Raw genomic sequence first — 15,140 nt, forward strand, 5'->3', positions numbered from 1 at the left:
ACAAGGCAGGAGGGAGTGCAGAGACACTGAAGGGGAGCACAAGAGAGGGGGGTAGTAGGAGGGGAAAGCCACTCAGGAGAAGGGAGGAGGAGGAGAGGGAGCCTTGAGGAGGAAGCAGGAGGTAGTTGGGGTTAGAGTTGGTAGGAAGGGTAGAAGTCAGGGCGAAGCTCATCATCTGGGAGGGGTAGATGGTGGAGGTTGCGTTGGGAAAGGAGGTGGAGGGTGTGGAGATGGAGGGAGGGTGAGATACAATGGTAAAGGGGCGGCAATGGGCTGGGGGTGGAGAGGAAGAGGGACACCAGGGGGTGAGGGGGATCAAGGTGGTGGACAATATATAGTGTGCAGATGTGTTCAAGGAAAAGGAGAAGGTGGGGTAAGGGGATGAGGTAGTAGAGGATGCACATGGGGGACAGCAGGCGGATGCAGAAGTTGAGGCGGAGTGCATGGCATTAGAGGATTTGGAGTGATTTATAGAACCTTGGAGGGGCGGAAATCCAAGCAACGCTGGCATAACAGAGGATGGGGCGGATCAAGGGTTTGTAGGTGTGAAGGATGGTGGAAGGATGCAGACCCTATGTCTGGCCAGACAGGAGTTTCAGGAGCTGGACTTTGTTGTGTGCTTTGTGTTGGATGGTAAGGAGATGGGGAGTCCAGGTAGGGTGGCGGTCGAGTGTGAGACCCAGATATTTGAGGGTAGGAGTGAGGTGGATAGGACGGCCATAGAGGTAGAAATCATGGAGACAGAAAGAGCAGGTGGTGCGGCCTATGATGATCGCCTGGGTCTTGGAGGGGTTGATATGTAGGAACCACTGGTTGCACCAAGCTGTGAATTGGTCAAGCTGTGTTTGGAGGGTACGTTGGGACTGTTGAAGGGTAAGATATAGGGCTAGGAAGGCGGTGTCATCAGCAAATTGGAGGTGAAGAATAGGCGGGGTCAGTTTGGGCATATCAGCAGTGTACATGAGATAGGGAAAGGATGGAGCCTTTGGGCACCCCGGCAAAGGGATAGAAAGTATGGGAGTTAGAATTGTGGATAGTCACATAGGAAGGATGACAGGAGAGGAAGGAAGCAATGAGATGGACAAAGTTGATGGGGAGAGCATAGGTGTGGAGTTTGAAGAGGAGCCCAGGATGCCAGACACAGCCGTAGGCATTCTGGAGGTCAAGGGAAACAAAGCTATAGTCTGTCTGTAAACTGAAGAGCGAGCAGCGCCTTTGGTGGGGGAAGTGGCCTTTCCCGGAAGAACGCTGCCACTGGCCTACAGGGCCACCCAAAATCAGTTGCCCTGTTACCCGTCTAGCGGTGTAGTTCAGCGTGCAGTGATATACTGATATACGTCGTTTCTGTTTGTGGAATCTTTGTTGCCAGCGTCAGTCAGTTGACTTTGTGTACTCACTGATATACTTCAGTATCCCGAAGTGATGGATAATCGCCCTGCATTGCAAGAAAATGTGCGGAATACGAAGAAGAGGAGGTATTTGCGGAGTAACGAGCGTTCGATCGTCTCTAACGTTATTACAGCGTGTGTTAAGGAGGCAACACAAAAAGAACTGTTGGTTAACATTAACAGCCCCAATCAAAGGGCTGCAGTTTATGCAAACGTCAGCCTCGCCACTATAGGACGCATAAGGAAGGAACGTGAAAACAAGCCGCATGGTTTACTGGAATCGCCGCGAAGGAAAACTGATAATTTAGGGAGGAAACCCATCGTCATAGACAGTTTCACAAAATCAGTCATTCGACAAACGATGGAGGACTTTTACATAAACCAAAAAATAGTGCCGACATTACGGAAATTGCTTAATGCCGTGAAACAAAAAATACATTTTCCTTGGCAGAAAGATGTTTTACACAAGACATTGCGTGAAATGGGATTTACCTGGAAAAGATCTGTAAGTAAACGAAAGATTCTCGTAGAAAGAACGGATATAATTGACTGGCGATGTAAGTATCTGATCCAAGTGAGGAAATTAAGGGAGCTAGGCAGAAAATTCTTTTATATTGATGAAACTTGGGTGGACAATAACATTACTTACAGAAAATGTTGGCAGGGCCCTGGCGTTGAGGGCATTATGGACAATGTTAGCGGAAGCAATAGGATTATAGTGGTGAATATTGGATCAAAAGATGGGTTCTTACCCAACGCACAGTTGGTTTATAAAGCGGGTTGTGCAACAGGAGACTACCATGGGCAAATGAACTACGAAAATTTTTCTAATTGGATATCGAATAAAGTGATTCCGAATCTGCCACCGAACTGTGTTATTGTTATGGACAACGCTTCATATCACAACAAGGAACACAACAAAGCTCCAACTAGGTCCTCGAATAAAAGCGAAATGATTGAATGGTTATTAAAAAATAAGGTGGAAGCTGAGTTGACAATGAGAAAAACAAAATTATTTGATTTAATTAAACAACATAAGCCGGAAGACAAAGTATTTGAAATTAATAAAATACTTGAAGCCCATGGACACACTGTGCTGCGACTTCCACCATACAACTGTGACTTAAATCCAATTGAAATGGCGTGGGCAAAGCTCAAGAATTTCGTCAGAGGAAGAAATATTCTTGGAGATATTTGCATGACGAAGTTGCTGCAGTTGGTGAAAGAAGGTATGTAGACATTTTCTGAGCTTCCATGTTTTATTCCGAACTAAATTTTGCCGTAACCGAAAGAGAGCGTATACAAAAACTTGTCCCAATTGTTACAGGTTTTGAAACGATAAGTCAAGATGACTGGAGTGCATACTGCCTCCATGTGGAGAAACTTGAAAGAGAATATTGGGTTAAGGATGGGGTTATGGAAGACATAATAGACGCTATAGTTATTAATTTAGAAAGTGATGACGACGAGGACGACGACGACGACGACAGTAATGATAGTGACAATGTTGATGATGACCTCTAAAATACGATGTATGTAAACAGGCAATGAATATTTTTTTGAAAAATATGTTGTGTGTTCTTTCAAGCCTGACTCTGCTCATACACTATGAAATTTCTTTTGGTAGAAATGTAGTACATGGTAGTAAAAGATTTTCCAAGATAAATACAGTCAAATGTTGTCCAAAGCAATAAATACCATTATCACTTGTTGTACAAAACCAGGAATAACTTGAGAGCTTCATGGTAAAATCAATTAACGTTTCGCTAGCAGAACGTGATTCAATCACGTAATACATTTAATGCCTAGAGAACAGCAGCATTTGAATATACTCTGTCACTAAAACTCTATCTCGGTTACTATTCACATGATTCTAAGGAATATTGCTTAAAACATGTGTGCAATAGCTAATCTAAACACTACTGAAATTTCTTTCGAGACACGTATACCGATTCTGGACTTCTATGTAAAAAGCTTGACATACAAGGTGCGTTCACATATTAATTTTTATTTTTTGGTAAGAACTTTACTTGTTAATCTACAACAATGTTATCCTATTCAAAATATTCCCCAGTACATGCTATACACTTATGCCAGTGCTTTTTCCAATTCCCAAAACACTTTAGGAATTATTTCCTCGGGATAGTTCATAGGCCTTTTGACTGCATTTTTAATCTCACCCATTCTTGTAAAACTGCTGTCCTTTAAGGCCTGCTTTGAAATGTTTATACCACTTGTGTGTTCTGGGTTTCCTCATAAGAGACTCACCAAAAGCAATATTTAACATTCCTAAAAATTTGATACACTTTATTCCATTCTTATAACAAAATTTAGTACAGATTCTCTAATCTATTTTTATACAAAACAAATAATAGTTGATGCTACCAAAACACATATAACTTTTTTGACAACTGAGAGCCGGCCGCGGTGGTCTAGCGGTTCTGGCGCTGCAGTTCGGAACCGCGGGACTGCTACGGTCGCAGGTTCGAATCCTGCCTCGGGCATGGGTGTGTGTGATGTCCTTAGGTTAGTTAGGTTTAAGTGGTTCTAAGTTCTAGGGGACTTATGACCTAAGATGTTGAGTCCCATAGTGCTCAGAGCCATTTGAACCATTTGACAACTGAGAACTGGGTAAATACCCAATATGCAAAACATTGCACAGATACTTTTCAGACATGTTTACGAAGAGAGTGGCAAAAAAAGCAGTGCAAACCGAACTAATACAAAACACGGAATTATAAATTTCTGCTTACTTTTTAAACACTCTTCGTGTTGCAAGAATTGTTAAGTTCCAATGCAGACCCTTTAAAGAAAACTTCTACATTTTAGTAAGAACAAGCCTTAAATTCTACAGGTTGATTGCACTATATCTGGTTCGTCTTACGAATAGAGGAACATACATTCACATGAAGAGGCATTCGGTTCTATGTTTGTAGTAGAATACTGACTTCCGTTCTTATGTTAATATTATTTACTCTATAATGTTTTGTTTCGAAGAAGCTATCGTCTTTTGTTTTCCTTATACTCTTAATGCATTTGTCTAAAAATAAACACAGCCGGGACGTATCTGTACGCGGCGTCGCCACAGATATGAAGCGCGCACCGCCGCAGGGCCGGTACTACGTTGTGAAACAGCCTGTAGAAGCGCCCTGTGACGTAGCAGGGTAGGCAGAGTGGGGACTCGCTTGCTCGCTCTTCAGTTTACAGACAGACTATAATGGAGCGACGGGAGTTAAGTTGGAGCGAAAGAAGATTGGTAAGGTTAAGGAGCTGTTCGTCAGCTGAGAAGGAAGGCCAGAAGCCACACTGGGTAAGGGGAAGGAGGTGGTGCTGGGTAAGGTGGTGGTGAATACGGCGAGAGGGGATGGTGTCGAAGACCTTACTGAACATGAAGGTAAGGCAGATGGGATGGTAGGAAGAGGGGGGTTTGTTGGGTTTAGAGAACAGCAGGACATGGGAAGTCTTCCACAGGTCGGGGTAAAATCCAGTGGAGAGAAGGACATTGTACAGGGTAACAAGGACAGCCAGGAAGGATGGGGGGGGATTCCTTGAGGTGGCAGTAAGTGACGCCATCATGACCAGGGCAGTGTTGCGTTTGGAGCAGAGGACGAATGTGATGTCATGCGCGGTGATGGGAGTGTTGATGTCCAAGGGGTGTAACTGATCCAAGTACTGGAAGCTAGGGACGAGTGTTGGGATGGAGGTATCAGTGCGCTCTAGGATGTTGGGGAAGAGGGAGTAATCAAAATGGGGATCGTCAGGAATGGAGAGGACCTCAGAGAGATGGGAAGAAAAATGGTTAGCCTTACTGTGGTTGTCAGGAAAGGGTAGATCGTCATGGAGGATAGGGTATGCAGGGTGGGATGGCTACCAGTAAGGTGGCGGAAGGCTGACTAGTACTTGGAGGAGTTGACAGGGAGGGTGGAGCTGGGGCATGTGCAGGTCTGGCGCCAGTCCCGGTGTTTCTTTGCTGTAAGGAGGATCCGGATGTGCCGCTGTAATTGCTGGTGGCGGATGAGTGTATCCCAGTCACAGGTGCGGAGGAAGGAGAGTCTGTGGGATTCACACAGAAGAAGGACAGCATGTGGAGGAAGTGTAGGATGGTGAGGGTGGATGAGTTTGGTAAGGAGATGGGCCTCCACAGCGTCAGTGATGGTCTTCTGAAGGAAGGAAGAGGCATGGGTGATCTCAGCAGGAAGATGAAAGGTGAGGTCGTGGCTTTCGACCTGTAAGGCAATGGATTCCCTGTAGGCATCCCAGTCGGCACGGCGGTAGTCATGGACAGACTTTGGAGGGGCAGCTGGGTGGATGGCTGCAGGGATGTCAGGGGCAGAGGAGATGGTGAGAAGGAGAGGGAGATGGTCACTACCAACAGGATCAAGGACATCCATGGCAATGCGACCAAGGAGGTTGGGGGAAGCAAGGATAAAATCGGGGGTGGAGTTACTTTCAGGATTGGCGTGTTGTTGGAGAGAAACAAGGTCACCATGGAGAGTGGCAAGGAACTGATGCCACCACCGAAGGGTGGCAAGATCACAGCTGTGGATGTTGAGGTTGGTGGCAATCACATAGGTGGAGAAGGTACGGTCAACATGGGAAATGAAGTCATAGGGGAGAGAAGCTGTGGGGCAGCACAGGTGATGGTGAGGGAGGGAAAAATAAGCTGAGGAGAAGGTGTTTAGTTGGGTCATTGAGGAGGGGTTGTGGCTGGACAGGGAGATACTTGAGGTGGCCTACAGCGACCCTGCCTCAGGCGAGAGGAAGGGGATTGTCAGTGCGGTGAAGGAGATAGAGGAAGGTGCAGACAACATGGTGCAGTTTGAAGAAGGTTTCATTAAGGATCAAGGTGTCAACCTGGTGCTGGGATAGGGTATACATGAAGAGGTACTTGTTGGCAGGGAGGGAGCGAATGTTGAGATAGAGGAGACGATGCTAGTGAGGAGGCAGGAGGTGGGAAGGAAGTGGGATGAGGAGAGAGGGGCCTCAACGAGGGTGTCGAGGTGGGTAAGGTAAAGTGGGCCAGGTTGTGGGAGTAGGTGGCGTAGGTGTTCAAGTGGAAAACAGTGGGCGGCGAGGGGAATCTGCTGGAGTGTGTGGGGGCGCTGGAAGGGTTGGACGTTCTGCAGGACAATGGTGAGGAACCGGATGATGTCTGCTGCTGTAGGGGGAGGGCTGACGACAAGATTCCAAGCGCGGCCTTATATGCTCCACCGCGGCGGTACTGCACATGCGGGTCACAGATGCTGGTTGGCGGCAAAGAAATACGCTTACGCATGCGCTGCCTTTGGCGAAGGCGTACAGACATTCGATTCACTTATCGATGAATGATCGTCGGCGGTGACACCATGACGACTTCTCTGCAGTTTAAATACCCTAAGAGCCTGATTCCATGCTTTGTCCAAGTTAAAACCATTATCTCTATTTATTAAATTATCAGCTAATCTAATTTCTATAGACAGATTCCCAAAAGGAAGAGGTGGATGTTAAAATCTTCACATTACTGTAATTCATGGAATGTCCTGTATCAGTACAATGTTCGGCCACAGCTGACTTGTCTGGCTGTAATAAGCATGCGTATGTTCGATGCTCCACACATCTCTCATGAACAGTACGTGTTGTTTGACCTATGTACGACTTCTCACAATTTTCGCAAGGAATCTGATATACACCCACTTTACGAAGCTGTAAATCATCCTTCACAGAGCCAATTTAAGTTGCAGACTTGGTGGGGGGGGGGGGGGGGGCGGAAGATCACCTTAACACAGTGTTTCTCAAGAATACGGCCTATCTTCGAGGAAAGAGATGTGTAGAGTATCGGAGATACACATGTTTATTACAGCCAGACAAGGCAGCTGTGGCTGATTATTGTATTGATACAGAGCATTCCATGAATTACAGTGATGTGCAGATTTTAAAATCCAACTCTTCATTTTGGGAATCTGTCTTCAAGGAAGCTATAGAAATTAGATTAGCTAATAATTTAATAAATAGAGATAATGGATTTAATTTGGACGAAGCATGGAATCAGGCTCTTGGGGTAATTAAACTGCAGAGAAGTCGTCATGGTGTCACCGCCGACGATCATACATCGATAAGTGAGTCGAATCTGTACGCCTTCACCACAGGCGGCGCATGTGTAAGCGTATTTCTTTGCCGTCGACCAGCATCTCTGACCCGCAAGCGCAGTACTGCCGCCGTGGAGCATTTAAGACCGCTCTGAGGATGCCCGGACGATACGCGGCCGAAATATCAGTGGAGGAAATTTTATTTGCGCGGCTGCATGCCCGAAATTTTATGGACTAGTCACATAATCCTTGGAGACGTTGCAGAATAACCATGGAGCCTCTGTACTACCGCCATGTGGCTGCCGACATCACCATCGAACCCCTGCCATGTTTCAGTATTGGGACGTAAACTCGCCCTGAGGTTGGAAACGGGTGAAACAAGACTCATTAGACGAAATGACATTCTTTCAGTGTACCATAATGCAGATTTTGTGGCTTTGGTAGCACGCCTTCCTGTTAAGAGCGCTTTGCATCACTGATGAGTGGTTTCCGAATTGCAGGACGCCCCCTTCGCATTGTTTTGCTGCTGACGGGGTTTGCGCATGCGACGTTCAGTTCTGCAGTCCTCTTATTTCCGTCATATTATTTTTCAGTGAGCTACCGCCATGATCACTCGACACACACATTCGTCCGCGTTTTGATTTAACGGATGATGTTTTTGAACTTTCCTTGCGTGCAATGTAAATTTACGATATGGTGCCTCTTGAAATACCAGACACTTTGGCTCACTGGCTTACGGAGGCAACCGCTATACGAGCACCAACAATTTTCCCACTTCCGAATTCACTTAGCTACGACATAACACGCTTACAACTACACAAAACAGTGTTCTGACCATGCCTGCCACTTGCAACGTATTAAGGGCGTTGCACAGGCGCCGTTTGTTGTCAACTACAATAGTGAAACCTACAGGCATGGCCAACGTCTGTTTTTACGTTTAAGCCTGCATTTGTCGCGGTGTTTCCATACTTCCGTCCGCCCTTTGTATTTGTCTCGTGGCGTAAAGCAGATCTCGCGCGACCTTGAAGTTGCGCTGGCGCAGAGCATCGCCGCCTACTCACCCGACGCGCTCCTGTTCGGTGAGGTCGAGCATCTCGGCGCGGCGGATCACCTGCAGGATGGTCTCCTGCTCCTGCTCGCTCAACGACGGGTTGTCCGCCTGGCCGCCGTACTGCTCCAGCGACTGCGTCTTCACCGACCAGCCCGTCCTCAGCCTACGACACCACAAGGAAGCGTTCCTCTCTGTCACACAGCCATCAGCATGGTCGCTGATTCAACCTACGTTATCATACATGTGATACAACAGCTACATATACACTGAAGCGCCAAAGATACCGGTATAGGCACGCATATTCAAATACAGATGTATATAAACAGGCAGAATACGACACTGCGTTCGGCAACGCCATCTGTCACAAAGCGAAAAAAGTGGTCAAACTTAAACATTCATATTTATTTACGTACTACACGAATATGTAATAAAAATGGGGATGCCTATTTAAAAAAACGCAGTTGATATCCGTTTGACCTATGGCAGCACCATCTAGCGGGCCAACCATAGCGCCATCTGGTTTCTCCCTTCAAGCTAGACAAGTTTCGTTCTTTGTAATTTTTTTCGTTTGACGCTTATTTCGTGAGATATTTGGCCCGGTCACGATCAGTGGACCACCCTGTATAAGACAACGAGTGTCTGGCGCAGTTGTCAGATCGGTTATTGCTGCTACAATGGCAGGTCGTCAAGATTTAAGTGATTCCGAAGAGCGCAAGAGCGATGTGACACAGCATCTACTAGGTAGTGATGAAGTGGGGATTTTCCCGTACGACCATTTCATGAGTGTACTGTGAATACCAAGAATCCGGTAAAACATCAAATCTCCGACCGCTGCGACGGGGCAAAGGTCCTGCAAGGACAGTACCAACGACGACTAAAGACAATCTTTCAACGTGACTCCGCAAATTGCTGCATATTTCAGCGCAGGGCCAACAACAAGTGTCAGTGTGTGAACTATTCAATGAAACACCATGGATATGGACTTTTGGAGCCGAAAGCTCACTCCTGTACCCTTGATGACTGAACGACACAAAGTTTTACGCCTTGGCTGGACCTGTCAACACTGTGACTGGACTGTTGATGACTGGAAACATGTTGCCTGGTCGGACGAGTCTCGTTTCAAATTATATCCAGCAGATGGACGTGTACGGGTATGGAGACAACCTCATGAATCTATGGACCCTGCATTTCAGCAGGGGACCGTTCGAGCTGGAGGAGCCAGTGTAATGGTGTGATGCGTGTGCAGTTGGAGTGATATGGGACCCCTGATATGTGTACATACGACTGACAGGTCGCATCCTGTCTGATCACCTGCATCCATTCGTGACCATTGTGAATTCCGACGGACTTGGGCAATTCCAGACGGACAATGCGACACGCCACACGTCCAGAATTGCAGTAGAATGGCGCCAGGATCACTCTTCTGAGTTTAAACGCTTCCACTGGCCACCAACCTCCCCAGACATGAACATTATTGAGCGTATCTGGGATGCCTTGTAACGTGCTGTTCAGAATAGATCTCCACCCCGTCGTCCTCTTTCGGATTTATGGACAGCGCTGCAGGATTCACGGAGCCAGTTCCCTCTAACACTACTTCAGATATTAGTTGAGTCCATGCCACGTCGTGTTGCGTCAGTTCTATGAGCTCGCAGGGGTGCTACACGATGGCAGGTGTACCAGTTGGTTTGGCTCTTCAGCGTATAACTTACTTCTGTTTCATTATCAGTATTTTATACGACATTTCGCATGGGTAGCGTTAAAACTGTGGCAGACGACGTGACTGTCGAAGCTTATTTTGTTTGGGACTCATGAATAAAATTCAGAGAACAACGCTGAGTAAGTGAATACTATCACTTTTATGTACCTTACACGATGTAGGCAGCGCACGCCTGGAAAGGTGTCTGGAGGCATCACTGTTATGTATTTCGTGTGGAATTGGCGTTTGAAATGACTTCTCGTTTCAGTGATGGGAACACATCGCGATGTACGTAATCTGTGTACATACAAATATTGTATGCCTATCATGGTGTGTGTGTGTGTGTGTGTGTGTGTGTGTGTGTGTGTGTGTGTGTGTGTGTATGAGTGATTCAGTACGTGTCATATCAGAGGCTGGATGAGGTGGTACAAATAAAAGAAAAAATAAGTAAAGCATACAGCGCTCCTCTTGTGAAGCTTAGTAAGGTCTGTCATGCATTGTTGACTCGCTGCCGCTATTCTTTGTCGTGGACTCTCCATGACAGACTTCTTCACTGTGCCACGCAATGAATCGTATCCTCATCTAGATTTGATTCAAGGAAAACAGAAACCAGAAACTTGTGCCATATGCTGCGCTACTGAAAGAATATATAGTATGTAAACGAAGAAAAGTTGCTGAAGTACTTTTTCGAGGAACGATTTACTTGGTGCATAAAAAATAAAACACCACATATTTTTGATTTGCGTGGTTTTTCGCTATGCGACTGCTCTCAAACGAATACAGGGAAACTGTTGGTTAAAAATATCTGATTATTTCAAATAGTAAGTGTTCCGGCGTATCGACAAGCGCTGGCACGAAGATGAAGAACACGACAGAGTAGGCAGTGAGACGACTTCAGCCAATAGCCTGCTGACAAGGACCGCGCCACGACAGGAGTGCTCTCTAGCTGAAGAGAATAGAAGCGCCAATCCTGCCAGCCTCGGCCGCACAGGGCTAGACCCGGCCTAGCGGAGAGCACTACAACAGCAGTGACGTGTGATCCATGTCAATTACTTTCATGGACCTTGTATACAGTAAAGTGATTGTTTGCATGTCGCCCATCGTTTGCGACACTGTTGTAAATTCAAAGTAAAGTATTGTCAATCTGCGTTATTGAAATAAAAACTATTAATGTGATTTGCTTGAGTTGTTGTATATCATTCCGAGAACGCAGCATCCTTTAGGCACCCTATGCAAGACTAGTGGGCAGGACCCCACAGTAAATCTCACACCACTGGCCAATAATAAGTTGATTATCTTTTCGTTATTAGTCATTCTCCTTACAATACTTTAAAGTTGACTAAAACAGTTCCCGTAGTTCGAAGAATTTTCAGTAAATTAAGAGCGCGAACCGCGACTGGCAATCTGAAGGAAGCAGAAATTGGCAGTCTGAAATTGTCGCCATATTGCTAAAAGCGTTCCTCAACCATCGATGGAAGTGTTTAGAATTCTCGTCCATTCATCCGCAAGAAATTTCTAAATCGTATTCAAGGAGATGGTGCTCACGTGTTTATGATCTTTAAAACACCTAAACCCCTTTCTCGGCAGTGGAGATTCCTTTACCAGCCTTCCGTATAATTTGAAAGTGTCCAAACAAAGAATATCTTTCACCCCAACACAAACTTCATGCATGCCCCACGGAATTGTGTTGCGAACCTTGCTGTTCATGTTGTACATCAATGTCAGTGAGTTATTTTTGGCGGCAAAGCAGAGTATCGCAGTCATAGGCATTTACAGAACGTCTACGGAGACGTGGCAGTGAAAAAAGCACAGTGAGTCGTTGGGCAAGACTTCTGTCATCATAGCAAAAAGGTCGTGCAAACCTGATCGATCTGCCACCTGAGGACCAGCCGCACACAGCCGTGACTCTAGGAATGTTCATCGCCACAAAAATGCAAACCACCTTCTCCTCCATGACAACGCAAAGCCTCACACAAAACTGCGCACTTGAGAACAACTCACAAAACTGCGATAGACTGTCGTCATCCACCCTACAGCCTGGATCTCGCACCTCCCGATTTCCGTCTGTTTGGCGATATGAAGGGTGGATGTTGGTTGCACATTTCGCGTAAGGACCACGAAGGCATCATAAGATAAATTAGCGTTCGAGCAGAGTCATAGAGACAGTCGTTTTTCCCTCACTCTGTTTGCGAGAGGAACAGGAAATGAAATGAACTAGTAGTGGTACAAGATACCCTCTACCATCCACCATAGTGTGGCTTGTGGATTATGTATGTAGATGTAGATGTGCTGATCTAATCTTCAGCATTCCTCTGTAGCACCAGGTTTCAGAAGGTCCTATTACCTTCTTGATTGAATTGTTTGTCGGACACGTTTCACTTCTGTAAAACGCTACACTCCTGACAAATACCTTCAGGAAAGACTCCATACGAATATCTCATTTTCACACTGGCGCTGACAAATATACAGATAACGATATCTGAAATTCCGGTAGAGGTTACAAGTAGAATGGCCTTATGAAAAGTCGGGAACACATTACTGGAGGCTGTGTGGATATTTCGACTTCTCGTAAGTTGTTTGCCGCTGACGCCATGTCACAGGCAACAGAGAGCTGCGCTGCGTGGTGTAAAGACACAGTCAAGTGGGGAGCTGAGTGGCTTCCAGCAGTGAGTGTCTCTACTGTCAGATCGAAGCCAACCTTGTCCGCAGACGATCTGGTGAAGGGCCGCAAGGAGCAGCTGTTCTCCAGATCAATGCCCAACACCTGGGAGTTGTGGAGAGCTATTGGATATGACAAAAATAGGACTGTCTTGGTAACATGGAATATAGGCTGAATGCTCATCAGTATGTGATATGTATGGTAAGCCCTGTTATCATGAACGGTGTACCAAAGGCAAAAAATATGATAAAATCGGACTGGTTCTTCGTGTAGTGTCAGTGTTCTATGCCTGGAAGTGGTGTGAATCTTGGTGTTATGGCCCACACAACTTCAGCATCTTTCTGTTATAGAGGGAATTCCCTCTGTTTTTCCTACTTCTGTTTATAAAATATTTCTGCATAGATTTTCCATGTAAATGGGCCAGTTAATCTATTTTTCTAACTAAATCAGAGACAATGAATACAGTTGGAGTTACAATTCTTTATAGCTTGATCAAAGGAAGAAAAGTGATAATACTCGTCTAGTGCTCATGTCAGACTGAGGTGTCGTATTACATAGACTCTAGTAAAATATAAATTTTAACTATAAACTTCGACATGAAAGGAAGATTGCATTTATTAGTTTCGGTTGAGTCGATGCCTTACACTGGGTGAGACTGATTCGGATAGTTCACATTAAACTAATTGATATCTTGAGAATTTTAGAACCAGGAAGGCCTAACTAAAACTAGATAAATATAGTTCTGTCAAACCACAGATACAACCGTTTCAGCGCCAGTGTCTTACTAATTTGCTGCCTGTAAACGTAAATGAAATGTCGTGTGGCGAGGGCCTCCCGGTGGGTAGACCTGATCGCCTGGTGCAAGACTTTTGATGTGACGCTACTTCGGCGACTTTCGCGTCGATGAGGACGAAATGATGATGATGAAGACGACACAAACACCCAGTCCCTGGGCGGAGGAAATCTCCAACCAAGCCGGGAATCGAACTCGCCCCCCCCCCCCCCCCGGGCATGACAAGCCTGCGCGCTGTCCACTCATCTACGGTGGCGGACTTGAAAATGGAAATTACTTGGTTACGAGAAAACTGTACACGTCAAATACACATTTTGTACACATGTGAAATTTCTTTTCATTTCTATTCTGTGTTCTTTTTGCATGCTGTTACAGTAACATTTCAGAGTGTTTCCTCTCTTTTTGTTAGTCTTCCTAAGGAAGTTGACACTGTTCCCAATAATTTTATTAAAATTGTCTCTGAGTCCAATTTTTGTTACGGGCATACCCTCTCTGAATTCGCTATGGACACTCTCGCTTTCCGCATTTAAATTATTTACTTTCATTTTGACTGCAACTGTCTGTCTCTCTCTCTCTCTCTCTCTCTCTCTCTCTCTCTCTCTCTCTGTGTGTGTGTGTGTGTGTGTGTGTGTGTGTGTGTGTGTGTGTTGTCGTGTCTTGCCGCAAGTCTTTTTACACGACGCCACGTAGGTGACTCGAGCATAGGTGATCATGAAATGATGATGAGGACAACACAACACTCGGTACCCGAGAGGAGAAATCTCCGACCCAGCTGGGAATGGAACCGGCGCCCCTTCGGTTGGCACGCAGCCACGATGATCCCGCAGCTAACGAGGCGGACATTTGCAACATCACCCATGTGGTTAACTGTCACACTAAACGAAGCTCTCGTCCCTATGAATATGGGTGTGTTCTTGAATCTGAAATTAATGCTACTCACGATCATCTTCTTCCCTTTCAGTTTCGAGAATTCAGATCCGTCTATTATGGAAAAAACAAATTATTTTTACTATACGGACTGATTTCGGTGCCAGTTCTCCAAAATCAGTGGGTAGTTTTATTCAAGTCAGGTAGAAAATGTTGGGTAATAATTATTGGAATGAAAATTAGGCATGAAACATTTTATGTCTATAATGTCTATTACTTATTCCTTAGAGTTTTAGATTCTTTAGCACCTTCTTTATATAATATGTTGCTTGTTATACGCAACGAAACAATGTTTTTGTGAAGTCGATTGGCGAGGTAGCTAATCGCTGTATCCTAAAACGTAAATTCTGCTGCGCGAAAACTTGCATTTAAAGATAAGGTGAACTGCTAACCCGCAAATCAACATCGCAAAATATCATAGTCGGTTCATATACAATATTGTACGAATGGTTTCCATTGCCTTCTGCATTCTCATGCAATTTGTCATTTCTGATTCTCCCGCCATTTAGGGGCAGTTTCCACCCAAAGGCAAGAAGTTTCTCTGGAACCCTTCCCTTTCCT

At 45.5% G+C, this 15,140-nt stretch overlaps 1 protein-coding gene across 1 annotated transcript in view; it reads right to left on the bottom strand.

Moving 5' to 3' along the window:
* LOC124711628 (rabphilin-3A) overlaps positions 1 to 15,140 on the bottom strand; it is a 1,025,602-nt gene that overhangs the window by 283,511 nt on the left and 726,951 nt on the right. Inside the window, exon 5 of the mRNA XM_047241806.1 lies at positions 8,515 to 8,667. Within this exon, the coding sequence (XP_047097762.1) occupies positions 8,515 to 8,667 (153 nt within the window). The remainder of the gene's footprint in view (positions 1 to 8,514; positions 8,668 to 15,140) is intronic.

The sequence above is a fragment of the Schistocerca piceifrons genome, chromosome 8, assembly GCF_021461385.2.
Source record: "Schistocerca piceifrons isolate TAMUIC-IGC-003096 chromosome 8, iqSchPice1.1, whole genome shotgun sequence".
NCBI lineage: Eukaryota > Metazoa > Arthropoda > Insecta > Orthoptera > Acrididae > Schistocerca > Schistocerca piceifrons.